The sequence below is a fragment of the Vulpes vulpes genome, chromosome 2 (assembly GCF_048418805.1).
Source record: "Vulpes vulpes isolate BD-2025 chromosome 2, VulVul3, whole genome shotgun sequence".
Lineage (NCBI taxonomy): Eukaryota > Metazoa > Chordata > Mammalia > Carnivora > Canidae > Vulpes > Vulpes vulpes.
Genome location: NC_132781.1, coordinates 20918992 through 20939773, shown reverse-complemented (window position 1 = coordinate 20939773; position 20782 = coordinate 20918992). Strand labels below are relative to the sequence as shown.

Genomic DNA, 20782 nt, shown 5'->3' with positions numbered 1-20782 from the left:
AAATAAATAAATAAATAAATAAATAAATAAATAAATAAATAAATTTATTTGTGAGTCACATAAATGACTATTTTTTTAATGCTAGTAGGATAACATCTTTTTTAAAAGATTTTATTTATTTATTTATTTGAGAGAGAGAGATTGTGAGAGAAAGAGAGAGCACAAACAGGAAGGAGGAGCAGGCTCCCCACTAAGCAGAGAGCCCAACATGGGACTCAATCCGAGGACCCTGGGATCATGACCTGAGCTAAAGGCGGACGCTCAACCAACTGAGCCACCCAGGTGCCCCAGGATGACATCTTTAGTGGGTATTTTTATTGTACGGATCTGGAAAGATTTATATTATGTTAAAATCATGAATGAATGCTGGTATTTCCAATTTTATTCCAACATGACAGCATGTCTTCTTCATTTCTTTGGTTTTATTTATTTTCTATCTGCTTATAGCTTAATAAGCTTTAAATTATTTTTTTCTTGCATTTTCTTTTTTCATTTAAATTTAATTAATATATACTGTATTATTAGTTTCAGAGGTAGAGGTCAGTGACGCATCACTCTTATGTAATACCCAGTGCTCATTACGTCACATGCCCTCCTTAATGCCCATCACCCAGTTACCCCATCCCCCTACCCCTTCCCTCCAGCGACCCTCAGTTTGTTTCCTATGATTAAGAGTCTCTTATAGTTTGTCTCCCTCTCTGATTTCCTTATTTTTCCCTCCCTTCCCCTGTGATCCTGTTTTGTTTCTTAAATTCCACATATGAGTGAGATCATACTATAATTGTCTTTCTCTGATTGACTTATTTCACTTAGCATAATACCCTCTAGTTCTGTTCACGTTACTGCAAATGGCAAGATTTCTCTTTTTTTTTTATGGTTGAGTAGTATTTCATTGTATGTATATATACCACATCTTTATCCATTCATCCGTCAGTGGACATCTGGGCTCTTTCCATAGTTTGGCTATTATGGACATTGCTGCTACAAACATTGGGGTATAGGTGTCCCTTTGGATCACTACATTTGTATCTTTGGGGTCAATACCTAGCAGGGCAATTACTCAGTCATGCCGTAGCTCTATTTTTAACTTTTTGGGGAAGCTCCAAACCGTTTTCCAGAGTGGCTGCACCAGCTTGCACTCCCACCAACAGTGTAAGAGGGTTCTCCTTTCTCAGAATCCCCAACATCTGTCCAACAACACTTCCTGACTTGTTTATTGTAGCCATTCTGACTGGTGTAAGGTGGTATCTTGTGGTTTTGATTTGTATTTCCCTAATGCCGAGTGATGTTGAGCATTTTCTCCTGTGTCTGTTGGCCATCGTATGTCTTCTTTGGAGGAATGTTTGCTCCTGTCATCTGCCCATTTCTTGACTGGATTATTTTTTCTTTGGATATTGAGTTCGATAAGTTCTTTATATATTTTAGACACTAGCCCTTTATCTGATAAGACATTTGTAAATAGCTTCTATTCTGTTGGTTCTCTTTTGGTTTTGTTGACTGTTTCTTTTGCTGTACAAAAGCTTATCTTGATGAAGTCCCAATAGTTCACTTTTGCCTTTGTTTCCCTTGCCTTTGGAAACATCTCTAGCAAGATGTTGTTGTGGCTGAGGTCACAGAAGTTGCTGCCCATGTTCTCCTCTAGGACGTTAATGGATCCTGTCTCACATTTAGGTCTTTCATCCATTTTGAGTCTATTTTTGTGTATGGTGTGGCTGTCCCATTTTCCCAACACCATTTGTTGAAGAGATTGTCTTTTTTCAATTGGATATTCTTTCCTGCTTTGATAAATGGCAACTTTTTTTTTTTTAACTGGGATCTCTCATGGGCCGTAGGATCAAGCCCTCTATCGGACTCACCTTAGCAAGGAGTCTACTAAACATTCTCTCCCTCTGCCCCTTCCCCACTAAAATAAATAAGTAAATCTTTGAAAATGGGTGGGGGGGGTGGGCAGGGAACTCACATAAAACCACAACCCATGGTTGTATGTATCTTAAGTCTTTCAAACTGTAAGTACCTCCTCCTTCTCTTTTCTTCCCCCCTCCCATTTATCCATTGTAGAAAATATCATTTATCTTATAGAGCTTCCCATCTGGACTTTAGCATTACATTACCATGATGTAGTTTGACATGTTCCTCTGTCTTCTGCATTGCCTGAAACTTGTTATTTAGATCTAAAGTCTATCAGGGATGCCTGGGCACCTCACTGGTTGAGCATCTGTCTTTGGCTCAGGGCATGATCCCAGGGTTCTGGGATTGAGTCCCGCATCAGGCTTCCTGTGAGAAGCCTGCTTCTCCCTCTGCCTATGTCTCTGCCTCTCTCTGTGTGTCTCTCATAAGTAAATAAATAAATAAATAAATAAATAAATAAATAAATATCTTAGTCAGATTCAGGGGTTCCTCCTCCCACCAGGGGCAATTATAGGTGGTGCTGAAGAGATGTGTTGTTTCTCCTTTGGTGGCTTTAGAGGTTAATGATCAATGCCCAGATCCATTCATTGATTAGGGTTTGCAAAATGATAGTATTCTAACTATAGCACTCCCTCTTCATTCATTACCTGGACTGCTGCTTCTATAAAAGGGAATCATGCCCTTCCCCCCTCATCTGTAGTTTGATTCCACTTTGCAGGAAAATCATAGATATTACAGGAAAGGCAAGGTAAATAATTTCCTTTTCTTGTTTTAAGTTTATTTATTTACTTAAGTAATCTCTACACCTAGTGTGGGTCTTGTACTCATGATCCCGAGATCAAGAATTGTACACTCTTCCAACTGAGCCAGCCAGGCACCCCAATAATTTTCTTTTAGTTTCCAGTTTTCAAAGTAATGAGATGATTCTGTAGCATCCTCTAACGGTGACCAAATAAGGATTTCTTTCATTGTTATAAACTTGTGATTGAAATGTATTTGAAGTAAGCATACTGGATATGTTTAAATCTATCGCAGTTGCTATCCTGATAATTATATAAAATAGTCTCTTGGTTCCAGAATCAAATTTCCAAAATAAGATAGTCAAGGAAATCCAGCTTCTATCCCTGTTCCCTCCACCCCTCCTTTTCCTCACAGATAACCTTTTTTTTCCCTTTTTTTGGTCAAAACAACAACAATACACATATATCCTTTTTCTTACATAAACAATAACATACCTCCTTACATTACAAAAGGCAAGTCACAAAACAACTTGTAGAGTTGGATCCTAAATAAAAAAAACATTTTGCTTCATATATAAAAGCAGAAGCAGAGACACCTGCTCAGTTGGGCAGCTCAGTTGGTTGAACGTCAGACTCTTGATTTTGGCTCAGGTTATGATCTCAGGGTTCTGCGATGGAACACCCACACACACACTTCTCCATCAGGTTCTGTCCTGGGTACGGAGCCTGCTTAGGATTCCCTCTCCCCCTCTCCCCCTGACCCTCCCACCTCACCCACCCACCCACACACACACAACCTTTTGAGGTCTCTAACTGCATTTCTGCTCTAGGGAGTCCTACAAGCCAGCACACCCTTTGGCCAAATGGAGACTGGTCTTGGCTGCACACATTTGCCGGGAAGCCTGAGGCAGAGCTGAATTGCAAAACTGAGCGGGGAGGAGGTTAAAAGGTCTAGGACAGGAATGGAATCAAAGGCAGAGATGAAGAAGCTAGCAAAAACAGATCCTAGAGGGAGGAAAGGACACCATTATGTTACAAGGTTTCTTTTCCTTGGTGACTGCAGTTCTCAGGCTGCTTGGAAGCATGAAGAGGTAGACCAGACAGAGAATGATGGGCTGCAAAGCAAGGTTTATCAAGCGATATTAAAATGAGAATACAAAGTTCCCAAAGAGGGAGGGGACCCGAGAGTGTTCCCTCCAGAGTTTCTAAGTCTATGGCGGTTTGATGGGCTCATTGGTGAGCTGTTTTAATCTGATTAACCCTCCCTGCACCTGACATCCTGCACTCAGGTTTTCGTCATCTACCTATCACGTGGAAAAGGATGGAAGGCTCCTTCCAGGCTGGTGTAAAATCCTTTTAAGGGTGGTTTCCTCTTGGGGGATTGGGGGCGTTTTGTCCCTGCCTGCCTTTCTTCCAACTATCCTTCATCAATTAGAGTGATCAGGAGGGGTCCTAGCAAGCTAAGACTTTTGAGCTATGTTGGGGAGATGTAAATACCCTCCTCTCCCACCAGCAGTTACTAAGGCTCACATTGTTCACTGGTGTTTCAAATGAGAATGGATGAGATGTCTTTGTGACTGCTTTGATCAACCTGGGCACAGAGGAAGTGACTGTGACACTTCCAATGATATGTCAAAACACGTGATGTGGTTGGTCTTTGTTTCGTTCCCTGGAATACTCATACTCGACACTCTGAGCCAACACATAAAAACTGTGACTACCTAGAACCACCATGCCCTATGGAAGCCAAGGCACATGGAGAGGCTGCGTGGCCATGTGTAGACTTGCAGGTTGGCAGTCATACTCTTCCCATCATCCCAAATCTGAAACCAGACCTGTGAGTGAATAAACCTTCAGGTGATTCCAGCCTCTAGCCTTCGAGACCCCAGGCATCATAAAGAAGAAACAAGCTATCCCCATTGTGCCCTTTCCAAATTCCGGATTCACGGAATCTATGAAAAATAAATGATGGCTGTCATACATCAATCAATCAATCAACCAATCAATCAAAATGAGAATGGATTCTTTGGGGGAGAATTTGAGAGATGCCAAGAGCTAGCACAGCACAAAGCAGCAGGACACTCAGAGCAGTTGACAGCTTTATTAATATCCACATGAAGAGATGGAAACATGCCAAAATGGATCTTGGTCATTCCTAGGCAGTAACTGATTTAACAGGTGATTTTTTGGGGTCACTTTTCTACTTTTAAAATTTTTACACAGTAAGAATATATCATATTTTTAAAATAATATATTCTCATTGCATAAAAATTTTAAGAAGTGAAGAAGCAATAATATAGTATTTTACAACAAGGGAAATATAATCATTATTTTTGAATAAAATAAAACATAGAGGTACTGAAAGAAGGAAGTGAGTTCACTCAAGGCTGGGCCAGGCCACCCCACCCTGGATAGGGGTGCCTCCTCCCAGATCTAGAAGGGGAAGCCAGCCTTGGGGGCGGGCAGAGGGGAGCGAGCCAGCACAGATAGCCCTCCAGGGTGGGGGCACCTTCGCAGTCAAAGTTATAGGCTGGGCCTGAAGCCAGCCCTGCAACTTACTAGCTGTGATCTTGCAAAAACAATGCCACCATTCTGAACTTCAGTATCCTCCCTCATCTGTAAAAGGGAATAGCTCCTTCTGGTTGCTGGGTGTCAGGAGGATTCAAGGAGACAATAAATATAAAGTGCTTAATGTCAGGCACTTGGAAGTAGGTAATAAACAGAGGCTCTGCAATGAGGCATGAACTCCCTGTAATCTAACCAAGGTGTCACACTTTCCCCCACACACAGCCTAGGCCAGTGTTCAAGCGGAACCCAAAACCACACTCTGTCCCCAAGAGAAAATCCTGTCCGCAAAAGCACCAGAGAGTAATGGATAGTTTATTAAAGATTCTGCAAGAGTAATGTGGATGGGGCAAGTAGAACACAGTGCACCAGGCCTCCCCGACAAGGTCCCCAGAGAGCTGTCGTCTCTGCTAGCCTCTCCTCCAGAAGTCCACTCCATTGCCCCCAGCATCTCTGGCTGCACTTCCTTATCCACTCAAGTCTTCCCTGGGGTCTTCATCCTCTGCCCAGCACCTTAGCGGCATACAGCGTCCCCCATCTGACAAGGAAGGCCCTCAGGACACCTTCTATCTGGAGCCACTGTCCTTAGAAGGTGAGCTGGGAGTTATAGTTAATAAGTCCAGTGGGGTTTTTCCTGATACACATACAGGAAAAGACAGGCTCAGAGAGGTTATGTAAGTTCCCTGAGGACACAGAGCAGTCAGGTAGCAGGACAGCATCTCAAATAGTCCCTTGACTCAAAACCCCGATCATGCCAGCAAAGCTTCCCTCTAGGGACTGAGGTCCGTCCCCTGGGCCTGCCTGTCCCCAGGAAGCTCTCAGATCCTCCGGAGCATCTGGGAAGGAAGAAAGGACCACACACACATATACATGCTCCCACTGGCTCAGATATGCAAACGTGTGCACATGGGCGCTCACACACATGCGGCATGCATATGGGTGTTCACCCCCATGTATTCACACCACCCCCACATCCATATACTCACACACACATCTCTGTTCCCACAACACCCACTCCTCTCTGAACCACAAATGATCTCTGTCAATCTCCCTGACACTTCAGGAATTCACCATCTCAGTGCTGGTCAGAGTGGGAGCTCAGCCATTGTTTAGAGAACAAAATTAGCCAATTTTTTAAAAAAAATCTTAGTCTGTGTGCTGCAATGGCTGCCTGTCCTCAGTATCACTGGTCACCCAGACTTACTCCTCAAACGTGTAGTCACACCCCCCAGCTCTGGCAGAGAATTGGGGTGCACTCCCGGGTGCCGGCTCCATCAAGGGAACAGCTACCCCCCTTACAAGGTCAGAAGCAAGCCAGAGGTTCCTCCTGGGACCTGAACCCCTCTGGGTAGCCATGCAGCCCAACAGGAAGGCTGTGGCCACCCCAGCCTGTGTCCTTGCCCAAACCCAGGCACCTTACCTGCAGAAGACAAAAACATCTACTCTGTCAGGATTCCATGGGCGTGAGTGGGAGATACTCAACACAGCGCTCAGAATGTAGTGGGTACTCAATTGAAAACATTGTTTTAATTCCTCTCTGGAAGAGTCCGCTCTATAGGTACAGAGCACAAGTGCTGAGTTTGGGGGGCAAAAGTTGAGGTCAGCGACCCCACCACCCTGGGACATTCCCAGGTGGCAGCATTTGGACACTAGCCAATTGGAGGGTCTGCTTGGGCTAGGCGAGTGAGAAAGGGAAGGACACCTTCTTGGTGGTAGAACTCTCCCTCCACCCAGGAAGAGACTTAGCTTGGGTGGTGAAGGCTCATAAGCGCCTCAGGGAGAGGAAAGATCTCTGGACACCCCTGGTTAGCCTCAGTAGTACATGACCACCACTGAGCAGAGAGCAATTTGCAAGGTCATGGCAAAAGGAACCAGAGAGGCTGGAGGAGGGAGTAGGAGACAGAAATAAGGTTGATGTTGGTGAGGAGAGGCTGTGGTGAGTCATGTGTATGAGGATGGGTTTGCATGTGCTGGGTCGTGGACCCTTTGTTCCGCCTGGAATTATCTAGAGCAGCACCGCCCAGTGGAATTATAGTGCATGCCATCTATATAACTGTAAATGTCCTAGAAGCCACATTTTCTAAAAACCAGAAAGAGAGGCAAAATTAATTTTAATAATATATTTTATGTAATCCAATACATCCAGAATATTTTTTATTTCAATAAAGAGTTGAGATAAAAAAAAATCACTGAGCTATTTTACAATTGTTTTTTCATGCTAAGCCTTCAAAACTCTGTGTGTGCAGGATGTAAGCTGGGAATGCAAACTTGGTGGGAACGAATTCCAGTCACTCTGGAAAACTGTATGGAGCTTCATCAAAAAGTTAAAAATAGAGCTACCCTATGACCCAGCGATTGCACTACTAGGTATTTATCCAAAGGACACAAACATAGTGATCTGAAGGGACATATGCACCCCAACGTTCACAGCAGCAATGTCCACAATAGCCAAAATGTTGAAAAAGCTCAGATGTCCATCTACAGATGAATGGATGGATAAAGAAGATGTGGTATGTACATACAATGGTATATATAGCCATCAAAAAAAGAGAAATCTTGCCATTTGCAAAGACGTGGATGGAACTAGAGGGTATTATGCTATGTGAAATAAGTCAAAGAAAGACAAATATCATATGATTTCACCCATATGTGGAATTTAGGATACAAGAGAGGATCATAGGGGAAGGGGAAGGAAAAATAAGATGAAAATGGAGAGGGAGACAAACCATAAGAGACTCTTAACTATAGGAAACAGAGGGTTGCTGGAGGGGAAGTGGGGGGGGGACAGGATAACTGGGTGATGGGCATTAAGAAGGGCACATGAGGGACGCCTGGGTGGCTCAATGGTTGAGCGTCTGTCTTCAGCTCAGGGTGTGATCCCAGGATCCTGGATCGAGTCCCACATCAGGCTCCCTGCGAGGAGTCTGCTTCCCCTCTGCCTGAGTCTCTGCCTCTCTCTCTTTGTCTCGCATGAATAAATAAATATTAAAAAAAAAAAAAGAAGGGCACGTGAGATGATGAGCACTGGGTGTTGTATGCAATTGATGAATCACTAAATTCTACCTCTGAAACTAATAATATACTATATGTTAATTAATTACATTTAAATTTTTTTTTAAAAAATTTAATTCCCCATGTGTTTTATACTTCTAGCACATCTGTGTTCAGACTAGCCCCATTTCCAGAGCTCCTGAGCCACATGTGGCCCATGGCTGCTGTGGCCCTTTGTGAGTTGGATTTAATTTGGGGAAGGTGGGTGGGTGCAGGGGAGAGCAGAGGCCACTCAAAGTGGCCCAGGCACCTCCAGGTGACACACTGAGAAGAGCTGGGTGCTGGGGGCAGGGTGCAGAGCTGGGTGTGGCTGAAAAAGGGGCAAGTGGCATGAAGGGGTGGGGACACCCAGCTGTGCTCTGTCAGCCGTCTCTCTGTTTCCCCCTGGATCCTCAGTACAAACCACCCGCTCTCTCCCAGTTGACCAGAGAGCTCTCCAAGCCCATGGGAATGACTTGAGGAGACTTGCTGCAGATTTGCTGCTCGGTAAACACAGAGGCCTTTCTGGAAACGGCCCTTGTGTATCATACTAGCTTTAAAATAATAAAAATAAAATAGGAGGAGGTTGGAGGAGCTGTGGTCTTAGTGGAAGCCAGGTTTGAGCTGATTTCCATTACAGCACATCTACTGCTCTTCCCTTGGTCTGGATTGTCCACCCTGGCTCACCCCCACCCCAGTAGGGGACTCCTACTCCAGTGCCCCCTCAGAATGCAGGGTGCCTCTGTGCACCTGCACCTGGCACTTCCTCCCATTCTGAGCTGTCAGCTCCTTGAGGACAGGTGCCAGGTTTGGCCCTTCGCTCCCTCCACAAGCCCAGGCTGCTCTTTATCCTTCCCACCAGCAGCAACCGCATCTTTGGTCACCCAGGTGGCCCTGCCCAGGGGACAGGGACCAGGAGCTCTGTTCTGTGTCCGCTGCCCAAGCAAGACCACCTCTCCCTCATCCCACCTACAGGGGACTCCCCGGAAGGGGGGGTAGGAGGGAGAAGAGGGGAAGGAGCAAAAGGTAGGGTAGAGCAGGAAGATGCTCTGAACTGAGCAGAGGGGTTCCCCCCTTGGCTTGGCAAAAGTGAGTCCCTCAGGGGCAAGGGGCAGAAACATGAGAGCAAGAAGGAAACGGGGCTGGGTTGGGGGAGCAGGTTGGAGAGGAGTAAAGCAGACCTGACATACAAAAGCATGTTAGCTCTAAGGGTCCAGCTCCATGCATGTTTACCACCTGGATCAAAAGGGAGATCATTTCCAGCACCCCATTAGTATCCCTCGTGTCTCTTCCCAGTCAGCACCCTTGGGGGCAAGGGGGGAGGGGCAGGGGGAGCTACATTGTCCGCAGAATCCCAGCCTACTCCTAGCATGCACATCTTACAGCAATTACATGCAGTCTGGGCCAGAGCCACAGCAAGCCCAGCTCTCCCTCCTTTCCCAAGTGGTAACAATAGCAGACTTCATTTACTGGGGAGGAGTGGGGGGGACACCATTCCAGCCATTTTCATGAGTAGGTGGTGGATCCCAAATAAGGAATGCAAGAAATACTGCATTTATTTGACTTTCTTTAAATCAAGTTAAATCTCATGCCAGTTAACATCCCACCAGCTGCCCAGAAAACCGATCTTGGATGTGGCAAGGGCTCTACATGCCCCAGGATTCTCTCTAGGTCACAGTGTTTCCTGTAGTGCCAGAGCTACAGGAAGTCCCCTTGGTCCAGATCATTCATCTGCCCTAGTTATCAAGAAGACACCTATTTCCCCAGAGGATATGACTAATTCCTGACAGGAGATTCTGCTGTTTCCATGCCAAGTTTGGGGCCATGGGGAACTCTTGAGGCTGAGGGTCTTGGGTGGGGGGGTCCCACACAGCCATGCCCTTGCCACACAGCCTATGGAGATCACCATGTAGAAGCACCCACCTCTATCCCATCCCCATTCTGAGAGACTTGTTCTGTCTCCTGATGCTCTCAGGGGCTCTCTCTCTCCCCTTTCACCTCTGGGAACCTGGCATAAACTTTGCAGTGACTTAATAACACTACATTTTTATTCCATCACAGATATTCTATTCTCCTCTTAAAATCCTCTGAAAAGGGGGTGGGGGTGACTGGGTGGCAGGCACTGAGGGGGGCACTTGATGGGATGAGCACTGGGTGTTATTCTGTATGTTGGCAAATTGAACACCAATAAAAAATAAATTTATTATTAAAAATAATAATAATAATAAATAAAAATAAAATCCTCTCAAAAGAGAGGGTAAGAGGGGCACTTGGGTGGCTCAGTTGGTTAGGCATCTGCCTTCAGCTCAGGTCATGATCCCAGGGTCCTGAGGGTCCCCTGCTCAGTGGGGAGCCTGCTTCTCCTTCTGTCCTTAGTCCCACTCCTTTCTCCCTCTCTCTGTCTCTATTCTCTCTCTCAAATAAATAAATATATCTTTTAGAAAGAGAGAGAGAGGGCAAGAAAAAGACATCATGATCCCTTTGTACAGATAAAAGGATGAAGACTGGGAGAGACGGAGTCCTCCTGGCAGGAAGAGGTGGCCGTGATACTTAGGTTCAGGTACTCCAGAGCCTACGTGCTGCAGCCAGCCCCTGGCTGCCAGGCCAGGACCTCAGAAGTGGGGGCACAATCACAAATAAGCCAATGTTAACAGTAGACACAGATGTCACTTTCAGACAAATTTGCCCTGCCCCCCCCCATCATACTTCCACAAGCTCCTGGGGCTGGGACAACCTCCAACCTGGACTGTGGACTCTTGCAGACACACACACACACACACACACACACACACACACACACACACATAGAGGAGGTGGGGGCACAGAATGGGCTCCAAACACAGCCTTCTCAAAAAAACACACCCTGAGTTCTCAAAAAAAAAAAAAAAGAAGAACTAGGTCTCCTGCCACCCTGACTGCTGGCTCCAGGCCTGCCCTCTGAACTGCATCCTGCCCATGGCAAAGCCCATGTGTGTTTGTGGTGATAACTGTTTACAGGGCACTGAGGTCAGGTCTGGCAGTGGGTGCTGGATCCCTGCAAGAGAAGCTGGGGGATGTGGCTTACCTAGCGCTATCCTCCCTGCCCTGAGCCAGGAGGCCAGATCTAGGAGCTTTCCTTGGAGCCCAGAGTCGGACCTCTCAAAAGAATTATTTTCCTCAATCCTCCACCCCAGGACTCTCTAATACAGTAGCAGAGGTGATAGCCTGAAGTCAGGGATCAGCCATTCCATGTAACTGAGCACCTGCAGTGTATGTCCATGTGCTCATTCGACAAGTATTGGGCACCCACTGTGTGCCAGGAATCGCACGTACACTATAGAGGATAGGCGTGCACCCTGCTCTTTGAGCTCACAGCCCAGCAGGAGACAAATAAGGGAAGGGGCAGAGCCAGATTCAAGGGCATGCAACCTGCACAGTCACGTGGGGCCTCATGCTTGGAAGCACCATGTGTTTGGTTTAATAGTCCGCTGTCCCTGTCTGGAAATTCTTAACCATTTTTGAACAAAGGGCCTCACATGTTTTGATTTTGTACCGGGTGCAGCAAATTATGTAGCCAGTTCAAGGAACAGGCAAGACAAATGCAATGTGATAAATGCCGAAATAGAGGAGCTGGGGGCACAGAATGGGCTCCAAACACAGCCTTCTCAAAAGAACTGATAATCTCAGCTGAGTCCTGACGGATGAGTGGGAGACATCACACAAAAGACAGAAGAACATTCCAAGCAAATGGAAAGCCTTGGTACAAACACCCTGAGATGGGAAAGTTCAGGATGCTTCATAGAACTGGGATGTGTGGAATGTGGTAATAGGCCACAAGGCCGGCCGACAGAGGAGCTAGGACCAAGAGCCAAGATCATTTTGAAGAAGAACAAAATGGAGGGTCTCATCCTATTAGACAGTGAGACTTTGGGTTAAGGGAGTGTGGCTTTGGGATAAACAAACCAGTGCAACGGAATAGAGACTCCAAAACAAACCCACACACTACTAGAACCATGGCTTATACATTCTTCAATAAATACATGGTGTACACATACACTTCAATAAAGTGGCTATCCATTAGATCCCTGTTTCACAGCATACACACAAATAAATTCCAGGTGGCTTAAAGATGTAAAAAGTAAAAGCAGGGGCCCCTGGGTGGCTCTGTTGATTAAGGGTCTGCCTTTGGCTCAAGTCATGATCCCTGGATTGAGCCCCACATTGTCGGGCTCCCGCTTAGCAGGGAGTCTGCTTCTCCCTCTCTGTGTGTGCCTCCCCACCTTCATGCTCTCTCTCTCTCACATTCTCCCTCTTTCTCAAGTAAATAAATTAAAAATCTTTAAAAACAATTTTTTAAAGAAAGTAACAGTAAAGCTTTAAAGCTTTCAAAGCAAACAACACTGTGTTTGCCTTGGTGGCTCAACTGGTTAAGTGTCTGACTCTTGATTTTGGTTCAGGTCATGATCTCAGAGTCTTGAGATCAAGCCCCACACTGGGGATAGAGCCTGTTGAAGATTCTCTCTCCCTCTGTACCCTCCCCCACTTGTTCTCTCTCTCTTTCTCTCTCTCTCTCTCTAAATAATAAAATAGGGGTGCCCGGGTGGCTCAGTCAGTTAAGCCACCGCCTCTTGGTTTTCGCTCAGGTCAAGATCTCAGGGTCATGGGATCGAACCCTGCATCAAACTCCACGCTCAGTGTGGAATCTGCTTCAGATTCTTTCTCCATCCCCCTCTGCCTCTCTCTGCATATGCTCACTCTGTCTCAAATAAATAAATAAAATATTTTTAAAATAATAATAATGGGGCGCTTAGGTGGATCAGTCAGTTAAGCAGCTGCCTTCAGCTCAGGTCATGATCCTGGGATCCTGGGATCGAGCCCTACATTGGGCTCTCTGCTCAGCAGGGAGACTACTCTCCTTTTCCCTCTGCCTGCCACTCTGCCTTCCTGTGCTGTCAAATAAATAAATGAAATCTTTAAAAATAATAACAACTAATAAAAATAAAGCTTTTTTTAAAGATTTTATTTATTTACTCATGAGAGACACAGAGACAAGGCAGAGACATAGGCAGAGGGAGAAGCAGACTCCTTGCTCGAGCCCGATGTGGGACTTGATCCCAGGACTCCAGGATCACGCCCTGAGCCAAAGGCAGATGCTCAACCACTGAGCCACCCAGGCATCCCAAAAATAAAGCTATTGAAACAAACAATAACAACAATAAGAGTATCTTTAGAAACTCAAAGCAGAGAAAGGATTTCTTTAAAATTGCGCAGAAAGAATCTTTTCCTAAAAGGAAAGATTGATAAGCTAGACCACATCGCTAATTTAAAAATTTGTGTAACAAAATATGTGTGCATACTGGAAAGGCTAGCTCTGACGCACTCACACTCTCTCTCCTCAAACCGTTCTCAAGCACAGCCACCTCTATGAGGGTAGAGGTTCCCAGGTGGAGGACAGGTTGGGATAGATGTCGGATTGAGATGCCCATGACTTCTAGTTATGGGTCCCTCCTTCCTGGCATCAAGGAAACCAAATTGTTTTTGTTTTGTAAAGATTTATTCATGAGAGACACAGAACGAGAGGCAGAGACACAGGCAGAGCGAGGAGAAGCAGGCTCCATGCAGGGAACCGGATGAGGAACTTGATCCCCATTCCCGGGAATCCAGGATCACACCCTGAGGCAAAGGTAGACGCTCACCCGCTGAGCCACGCAGGCGCCCGGGAAACCAAATTGTTAATCAAAAGTTTAGTTATCAAAGATGCAATCAAAACAAACTATCAAGTACACCTAGCTTTTCCTTCCAGCAGAGTTCCTCATCTGGCAGGCTCTCAACTCTGCCCCACAATGGGCGCTTTCCCATTCCGGGGCAGCTGGGTCTCACATTGCCCTGTTTATTCTTCTTGGCCCCTATCACAATCTGCCAGATTTGTTTATTATCTGTCTCTCCCACTAGATTCCAGGAGGCCAGTGACCCTGACTGCCAAGGGACATAATCAGGCAGTCCATGGGGCCAATCCACACTTTTTTTGTTTGCCTTGCATGGTGTTTTCCAAAATTTCAATTTACTGGCAATATTCAAAAATCAAGAGCTTTTACATAAAAATCCGAATGTCCAAGTTGTCTGGAAAAAAGATCTAGCACAATGGGCTGGAGGTGAGTGGCTGCCACCGCCTCTAGTCCTCACCCTGGCCCCCTCCACACCGCGTTGCATCACACTTGGCTGTCTGCACTCCTTTATCTTACCCGCCTGGTCCCTGGAGGCCTTTGGAGTCTAAATCCACTCAATTCACCCCCACAACTGAGAACATTTCAATTTACATATTGAAAGAGCAAGTAAGGTTGACTGTGGGAAGGCTCTACCCCACACAATTTGGAGGACACATAGACACTGTTCAGGTGCCTGAATTCTTCTTGGACCCCAGAACCAGCCTGGCTGTCCCTTGAATCCATGCTAAGGAGCTGGGCATTTCTCAGATTATATAAATGATATATTTAAAGTAGATGAATCTATTTTTAGATTAGATTTATCTAGGGATGCTTGGGTGGCTCAGCCGTTGAGCGGCTGCCTTCGGCTCAGGGCGTGGTCCTGGGGTCCTGGGGTCCCGCACTGGGCTCCCTGCGAGGAGCCTGCTTCTCCCCCTGCCTATGTCTCTGCCTCTCAGCCTCTCTCGTGAATAAATAAAGTCTTTAAAAAAAAAAAAGATTAGATTCATCTAATAGTAAATTAAATAATGATCATATTTAGATCATTTAGATCATATTATTGTGTTGATTAAATAAAAGCGCTGCCCTAAATCCATAAAGAGGAGCAGGTAACTGGGGATGAGATAGTGGGAATTTGTCACGTTTAGGAGGTTCAGCATCTAAATCCCACTGAAGTGCCAATCTATTCCATGAAAACGCTCTCTTCCAAGCAGGTGGGGCTGCCACAGGGTTACGGAGGTGAAACGTGCCAGAGAACACACGACGCGAGGAGCTCCCTGAACCTCCGCCGGCTCCTGCGCGACCCTAACACCCTCCTCCCGCACTGCGCAGGCGCCTAGGCCGACCAGCCCTTCCCTCCCCCTTCCACCTCTCCCAGAATCGAGAGGACGTCCTCCCGCAGCCCAGAGCTCCTGCGCAAGCGCCGTCCCGCGTCCCCGCCCCCGGACCAATCGGAAACGGCGGCGCCGGGGCGCGTGGGCCACGACGTCGGGGGCGGGGCCGGGACGTGAGGGCAGCGCGCTGGCGTCACAGGGGCGGCTATATAAGTGAATACTGGCGCCGCCCCTCCGCCCCAGTCACTGAGCCGCCGCCGAGGACTCAGCAGCCTCCCCCTCGAGCCCCCTCGCTTCCCGACGCTCCGTCCCCCCCGCCCGCCTTCTCCCGCCGCCGCCTTCCGCAGGCCGTTTCCACCGAGGAAAAGGAATCGTATCGTATGTCCGCTATCCAGAACCTCCACTCTTTCGGTGAGCTGCGGAAGGGTCCCGCGGGGAGAAAGGCCTGGGTGGGGCGGCCAAGTGCCCTGGACCCGGAGACGCGGCCCGGGAACCTGCCAGGTGTCCCCGGCTTCCGTGAACTTAGGTGGAGGGGGGAGGTACCCGGGCTCGCACGAAGCGGGGCTCCCCCCGGGCTCCGGGATCGGCCCTTAAAGCGCGACCGGAAGGAGCGGGCCAGGGAGGCAGCCCTTGGGCGGGCCTGGCGTCTCGGGTGGCGCATTTACTAATGGCTCCCGGGCCGCCTTGGGCCACACCCGCCCCCTCCCGCCAGCCGTGCGTCACGTCCGTTACGTCACCGCCGTTGTCGCGGAGCCGGGAGTGAGAGGCGGCGCCAGCCCTAAGTGACAAACGCTCTTGCCAATGGGGTGGGAAGCTTGGCCCCGCCTTGGAGCTCGGGTTCCGGCCTGTTGCATCAGCCGGGTGGGGCGCTGCCTGCTAGCCCAGGCTCCCCCAGCACGTGATCGCCTTCCGAGGGCGGACCTGGGGCAGGAGGCCCAGGCTTTCCCGGGCGCTGGGGAAGCTTGCCGTCCCGGACTGACCCGTTCGTGGACAGCCAGCAAGGACAGATCTGACGTTGATCTAAGCCCTGACGGTTTCAGTATTTGTCTCCCGCGCGCGCTGGAAGATCCATGGGGGAGGGGCGCGGGCAGTGGCGCCGGAGCCCCAGTACCCGTAACCGAGCTTGATCTTTCTTCCCAGACCCCTTTGCTGATGCAAGTAAGGGTGATGATCTGCTTCCTGCTGGCACTGAGGATTATATCCATATAAGAATTCAACAGAGAAACGGCAGGAAGACCCTTACTACTGTCCAAGGGATCGCTGATGATTACGATAAAAAGAAACTAGTGAAGGCGTTTAAGAAGGTAGGCCTTAAATGAAATTGTAGGAAAAAATTACATTTAACCTGTTGGAATCGGGGATGCTAACCTCTAATGCTTCTCATTTGGGATTATTAGTGCACTGGGGCTGTTGCTTGGCCTAATTTGTTTGCTTTGTTGGTGCTTGCAGAAATTTGCCTGCAATGGTACTGTAATTGAGCATCCAGAATATGGAGAAGTAATTCAGCTACAGGGTGACCAACGCAAGAACATATGCCAGTTCCTGGTAGAGGTGAGTTGAGTCACTTGTAATAATCTATTTGTGTGTCTGGCCTGGCTACTGTCAGATCCTGCCTAGTCCTTTCAAGCTCTTCTGGAGACACGGAGGCTTGTTTTGTAAGGCTAAGCAAAACAAATTGTCTGCCTTAAAAAACTTTACATGGATCTTTTTTCCTAAGACTTTTAATTTTTTTTAAGTGATCTCTACTTAATTGCAAGGTGTGGGGTTCAAACTCAACAACCCCAAGATGAAGATTTGCATGCTCTACCAACTGAGCCAGCCAGTGCCCTGTGCATGGATCTGCTTTAAAGATGCGATTTAAAATTGCACACAGATACTAAAACAGGACATGTGGCTGGGTGTCCCAAGTGCTAAAATCCTATTCTGTCATTGATCCCTAAGTGCATAGCCTGAGTTAAGAACCACTGTGCTCATAGTGATTGAAATGTGTCTTGGCTATTGGACTTGCCTTGCTCTGTGTAGAAGCAAGCCAACGAAGTTGCTGCCATGAGACATGGGGACTTGAACTCTCTTTACATCCTTGTTATAACTTTGTTCTTTTCTCTTTGCAGATTGGACTGGCTAAGGACGACCAGCTGAAGGTTCATGGGTTTTAAGTGCTTTTGGCTCACTGAAGCTTAAGTGAGGATTTCCTTGCAATGAGTAGAATTTCCCTTCTGTCCCTTGTCACAAGTTTAAAAACCTCACAGCTTGTATAATGTAACCATTTGGGGTCTGCTTTTAACTTGGACTAGTGTAACTCCTTCATGCAATAAACTGAAAAGAGCCATGCTGTCTAGTCTTGAAGTCCCTCATTTAAACAGAGGTCAAGCAATAGGCGCCTGGCAGTGTCCCGCCTGAAACCAAGCAGTCATGTGATGTTTCGGTCCAGCCCAGAGCCCCAAGATCACAGACGGCTATGTCTGGCCAGAAGCTCCTCCGTTCTCCCTCTTCAGAGTTCCCCACCCTAAGAGAATGTCACCTGAACAGCCCACGGTGAAGCTGAGAGGCCAGGATGGGGTAAGACAGCACCAGCAGCTGTGCTGCTACAGGGAGTCATTGGTAGTCAAAGAAAGATCCCTGGTGTCTCCAACGGACCAGGTGGGCAGAGCTTAGAGTGGCCACCTTCCCTATAGTGAGGTGTGATAGGACATCTGACTTGCCACCAAGGTCTTTTTGACCAGACATATCCTAGCTAATTGATGTCCAAACACCAGAATGTGAGGCCAATCTTCTGAGTTAAACTTTTGACAAGGGAACAAACTTAAAACTGATGTATCTGTCATGTAGCTAGCTGTAGAGCTTGCAACTTACTAGCAACAGCTGCCCAATGCCATGTGAAGTAACAGACTGGTTTTTGGTTTATTTTTTCCTTCAGTTTTAATGTTATGTAATGTATTTAAACCCTTATTTAAATAAAACTTGTTTTCAGAAACACCTGACTTGCAGATTGTATTTTATGTATAATCAGTCGTATGTATGAAGGAACCACAGAAATGGGCAGTGGATAGTATATACCCATAGCTTAACTGGGGCCTGAGCCTCTTGGCCAATAAAAACTTTGAGCTTATCCCAAGTTCGCCACAGGTCAGCTGTTCTGCAGGCACGGTGGACCCATGAGTGGTCACAGGGCTGTCCTTGCTCCCTGGCTATGGAGGAACTTTGCTTTGTGAGCTGATAAGAGCAGTTTGGTTGGAAACCCTCAAGTCCCCTCGGTGACAGGATCTTGCCTTAAGGCTCTAATAAAGGGACAGACATGATGTGGGACTTGATCTAATCCTCAGATCCCCAGGAAGCATACAAAAGGGCCTTTTCCAGGAAATAAGTATATAGATCTAGTATAACGAACTTTAGTGACTAAAGTGTTTTAAGAAGCTTAAATGTTGAGGCCATCCCTTGACAAAAGACCATATGTGGAAGTCTGTCCCTGGCGCCATTAATCAAAATTTTCCTAGCATGTGGATCATGCTCTATCTCTCTGAAATAAAATCTCCAAAAAAAAATTGTGTTAGCAAGATGAATACTGGTCAGCTAAAACTGCACAGGAATCCCCCAAAACTGCTTTAAAGCCTACTCAGTTTACCTAGGAACAGGACAAAGAAACTTGGTATATTTGGGAACATTCTAGTCAGGGATGACTAGTCAGGGAATTGACCCAATTCCTTGTTTACCAGCCTGGGTGCTTCCCCCGTGTGGCATGAGTGTCAAAACACAGTTTATTGTTCACAAGACTTTGAAATTAAGAACTCCCTGACTAGTCCAGCTTTTCGGGACGTACCCATTCTATCAGAATTAGCAGATAGTGTGGAGTTTGGCCATTTCTTCACTTGGACTATCTTAAATCCTCCTAATTCATATTCATAAACTGCACTGTTCTTGGGAAGTTCATTAAAAATTCAGATTCTGAAAAATAAATTCAGATGCTGGGCCCCACCCAAGAGATAGCTCCACTGGGTGGTGGTAGCTGGACAATCCCACGTGCTTCTCAAGGGCCTACAAAAATGTTTAGGTAATGTAAGAAACTGATCACCTCTGAAGTTTGACCACAAAACTCAAAATGAGTGTTTAACACTGGCTATCACTGCAGTATGATTCTTATATAACTATATATGAGTGCAATAAAAATCTCTAGAGAAAATGTTTTTAAAGATTTGTTCATGAGAGACAGGCAAAGACATAGAGGAAGAAGCAGGCTCCCTGCGAGAAGCCCAGTGTGCGACTTGATCCCCAGACCCCAAGATCATGCCCTGAGCTGAAGGCAGACGCTCAACCACTGAGCCACCCAGGTGTCCTAAGAATAGTTTTTTTTTAAAGATTTTATTTATTCACAAGAGAGAGAGGCAGAGACACAGGCGGAGGGAGAAGCAGGCTCCATGCAGGGAGCCTGATTCGGGACTCGATCCTGGGTCTCCAGGATCAGGACCTGGGCTGAAGGTAGCGTTAATCTACTGAGCCACCCAGGCTGCCCCTAGAATAATATTTCTTTAGTAGGCTCCATGCCCAGCATGGAGCCCAATGGGAGACTTGAACTCAACCCTGAGCTCAAGTCCTGAGCTGAGATCAAGAGTCAGATGCTTAATGAACTGAGCCACCTGGGCGCCCCAAGACCAGTATTATTTTTAACAAAACTCAGATTTGTAAAATGTATATATCTTTCCAAAATACTACAGAAAATGTCTGTTTGGCCTGTGGGTGCATTTTATTCACTTGATAAGAAGTACAACAAAGCCTCTGAGATAGACTGCCTGGCCCATGAGGCTCCAGGAAATGGTCTGGCCTCTAAAACCAGAGACGATCCAGAGGTTCTGATGTGGGGCTCAAGAACCTGCCTTTTCAACTGGCATCAACCAATTCTTACCGGAGGGCCACAAACCACACTAGGGAAGCACTGCTGTGGCTTATGGGGAGCTGTTGAGGAAACAGCAGGAGGAGAGCATTACCAGAGCTGAGCTTCAGGGAAAGCAATCAGAAGTATTTAAGATGGTTTGAAAAAAAAAAAAAAAAAAAAAAGATGGTTTGAGGGATGCCTGGGTGGCTCCGTGGTTGAGCATGTGCGTTTGGCTCAGGTTGTGATTCTGGGGTCCTGGGATTAAGTCCTGCATCTGGCTCCCTGCAGGAAGCCTGCTTCTCTTTCTGCCTGTTTCTCTGCCTGTTTCTCTGTGTCTCTCATTAATAAATAAAATCTTTAAAAATGATATGATGGTTTGAAAAGAGGGGGGCCAAGGATCAGAACTTGGTTACCGGCATCTGAGAAACCAACCCCTGGGATTTTGTGCATAAAGTGCACGTGGGCATTTTCGTGAAAGACTGTCCACAGCTTTTATCAGATTCTTAAAAGAGCCCACTACCCAAACCTGCTAAGAATCACCAGTCTGTGGTTTCCTCCCCAGGCTTACAAAGACCCAGGATTAACAAAGTTTTTCCAGGCACAGCATTGCAAGCAGCAATGTGCTTATTCCAATATCAACTTGGCAAATTAATAACT

General features: G+C 46.8%; 1 protein-coding gene across 1 annotated transcript; it reads left to right on the top strand.

Annotated features, from left to right (window-relative positions):
- Positions 1 to 15440: 15440 nt before the first annotated feature.
- EIF1 (eukaryotic translation initiation factor 1) lies at positions 15441 to 18234 on the top strand. The gene is made up of 4 exons (XM_025987086.2): positions 15441 to 15669; positions 16399 to 16562; positions 16708 to 16809; positions 17370 to 18234. The coding sequence occupies exons 1-4, from the start codon at positions 15639 to 15641 to the stop codon at positions 17412 to 17414; spliced, it is 342 nt and encodes a 113-aa protein (XP_025842871.1). The 5' UTR covers positions 15441 to 15638; the 3' UTR covers positions 17415 to 18234.
- The last annotated feature ends 2548 nt before the right edge of the window (positions 18235 to 20782 follow it).

What these genes read in the sequence shown, in the direction of transcription:
- EIF1 (XM_025987086.2), top strand. Translation starts at nt 15,639, where the DNA reads ATGTCCGCTATCCAGAACCTCCACTCTTTCG. An exon ending in CCAGAACCTCCACTCTTTCG is followed by an intron (nt 15,670 to 16,398) that starts GTGAGCTGCGGA and finishes CTTTCTTCCCAG; the next exon opens with ACCCCTTTGCTGATGCAAGT. An exon ending in TAGTGAAGGCGTTTAAGAAG is followed by an intron (nt 16,563 to 16,707) that starts GTAGGCCTTAAA and finishes TGGTGCTTGCAG; the next exon opens with AAATTTGCCTGCAATGGTAC.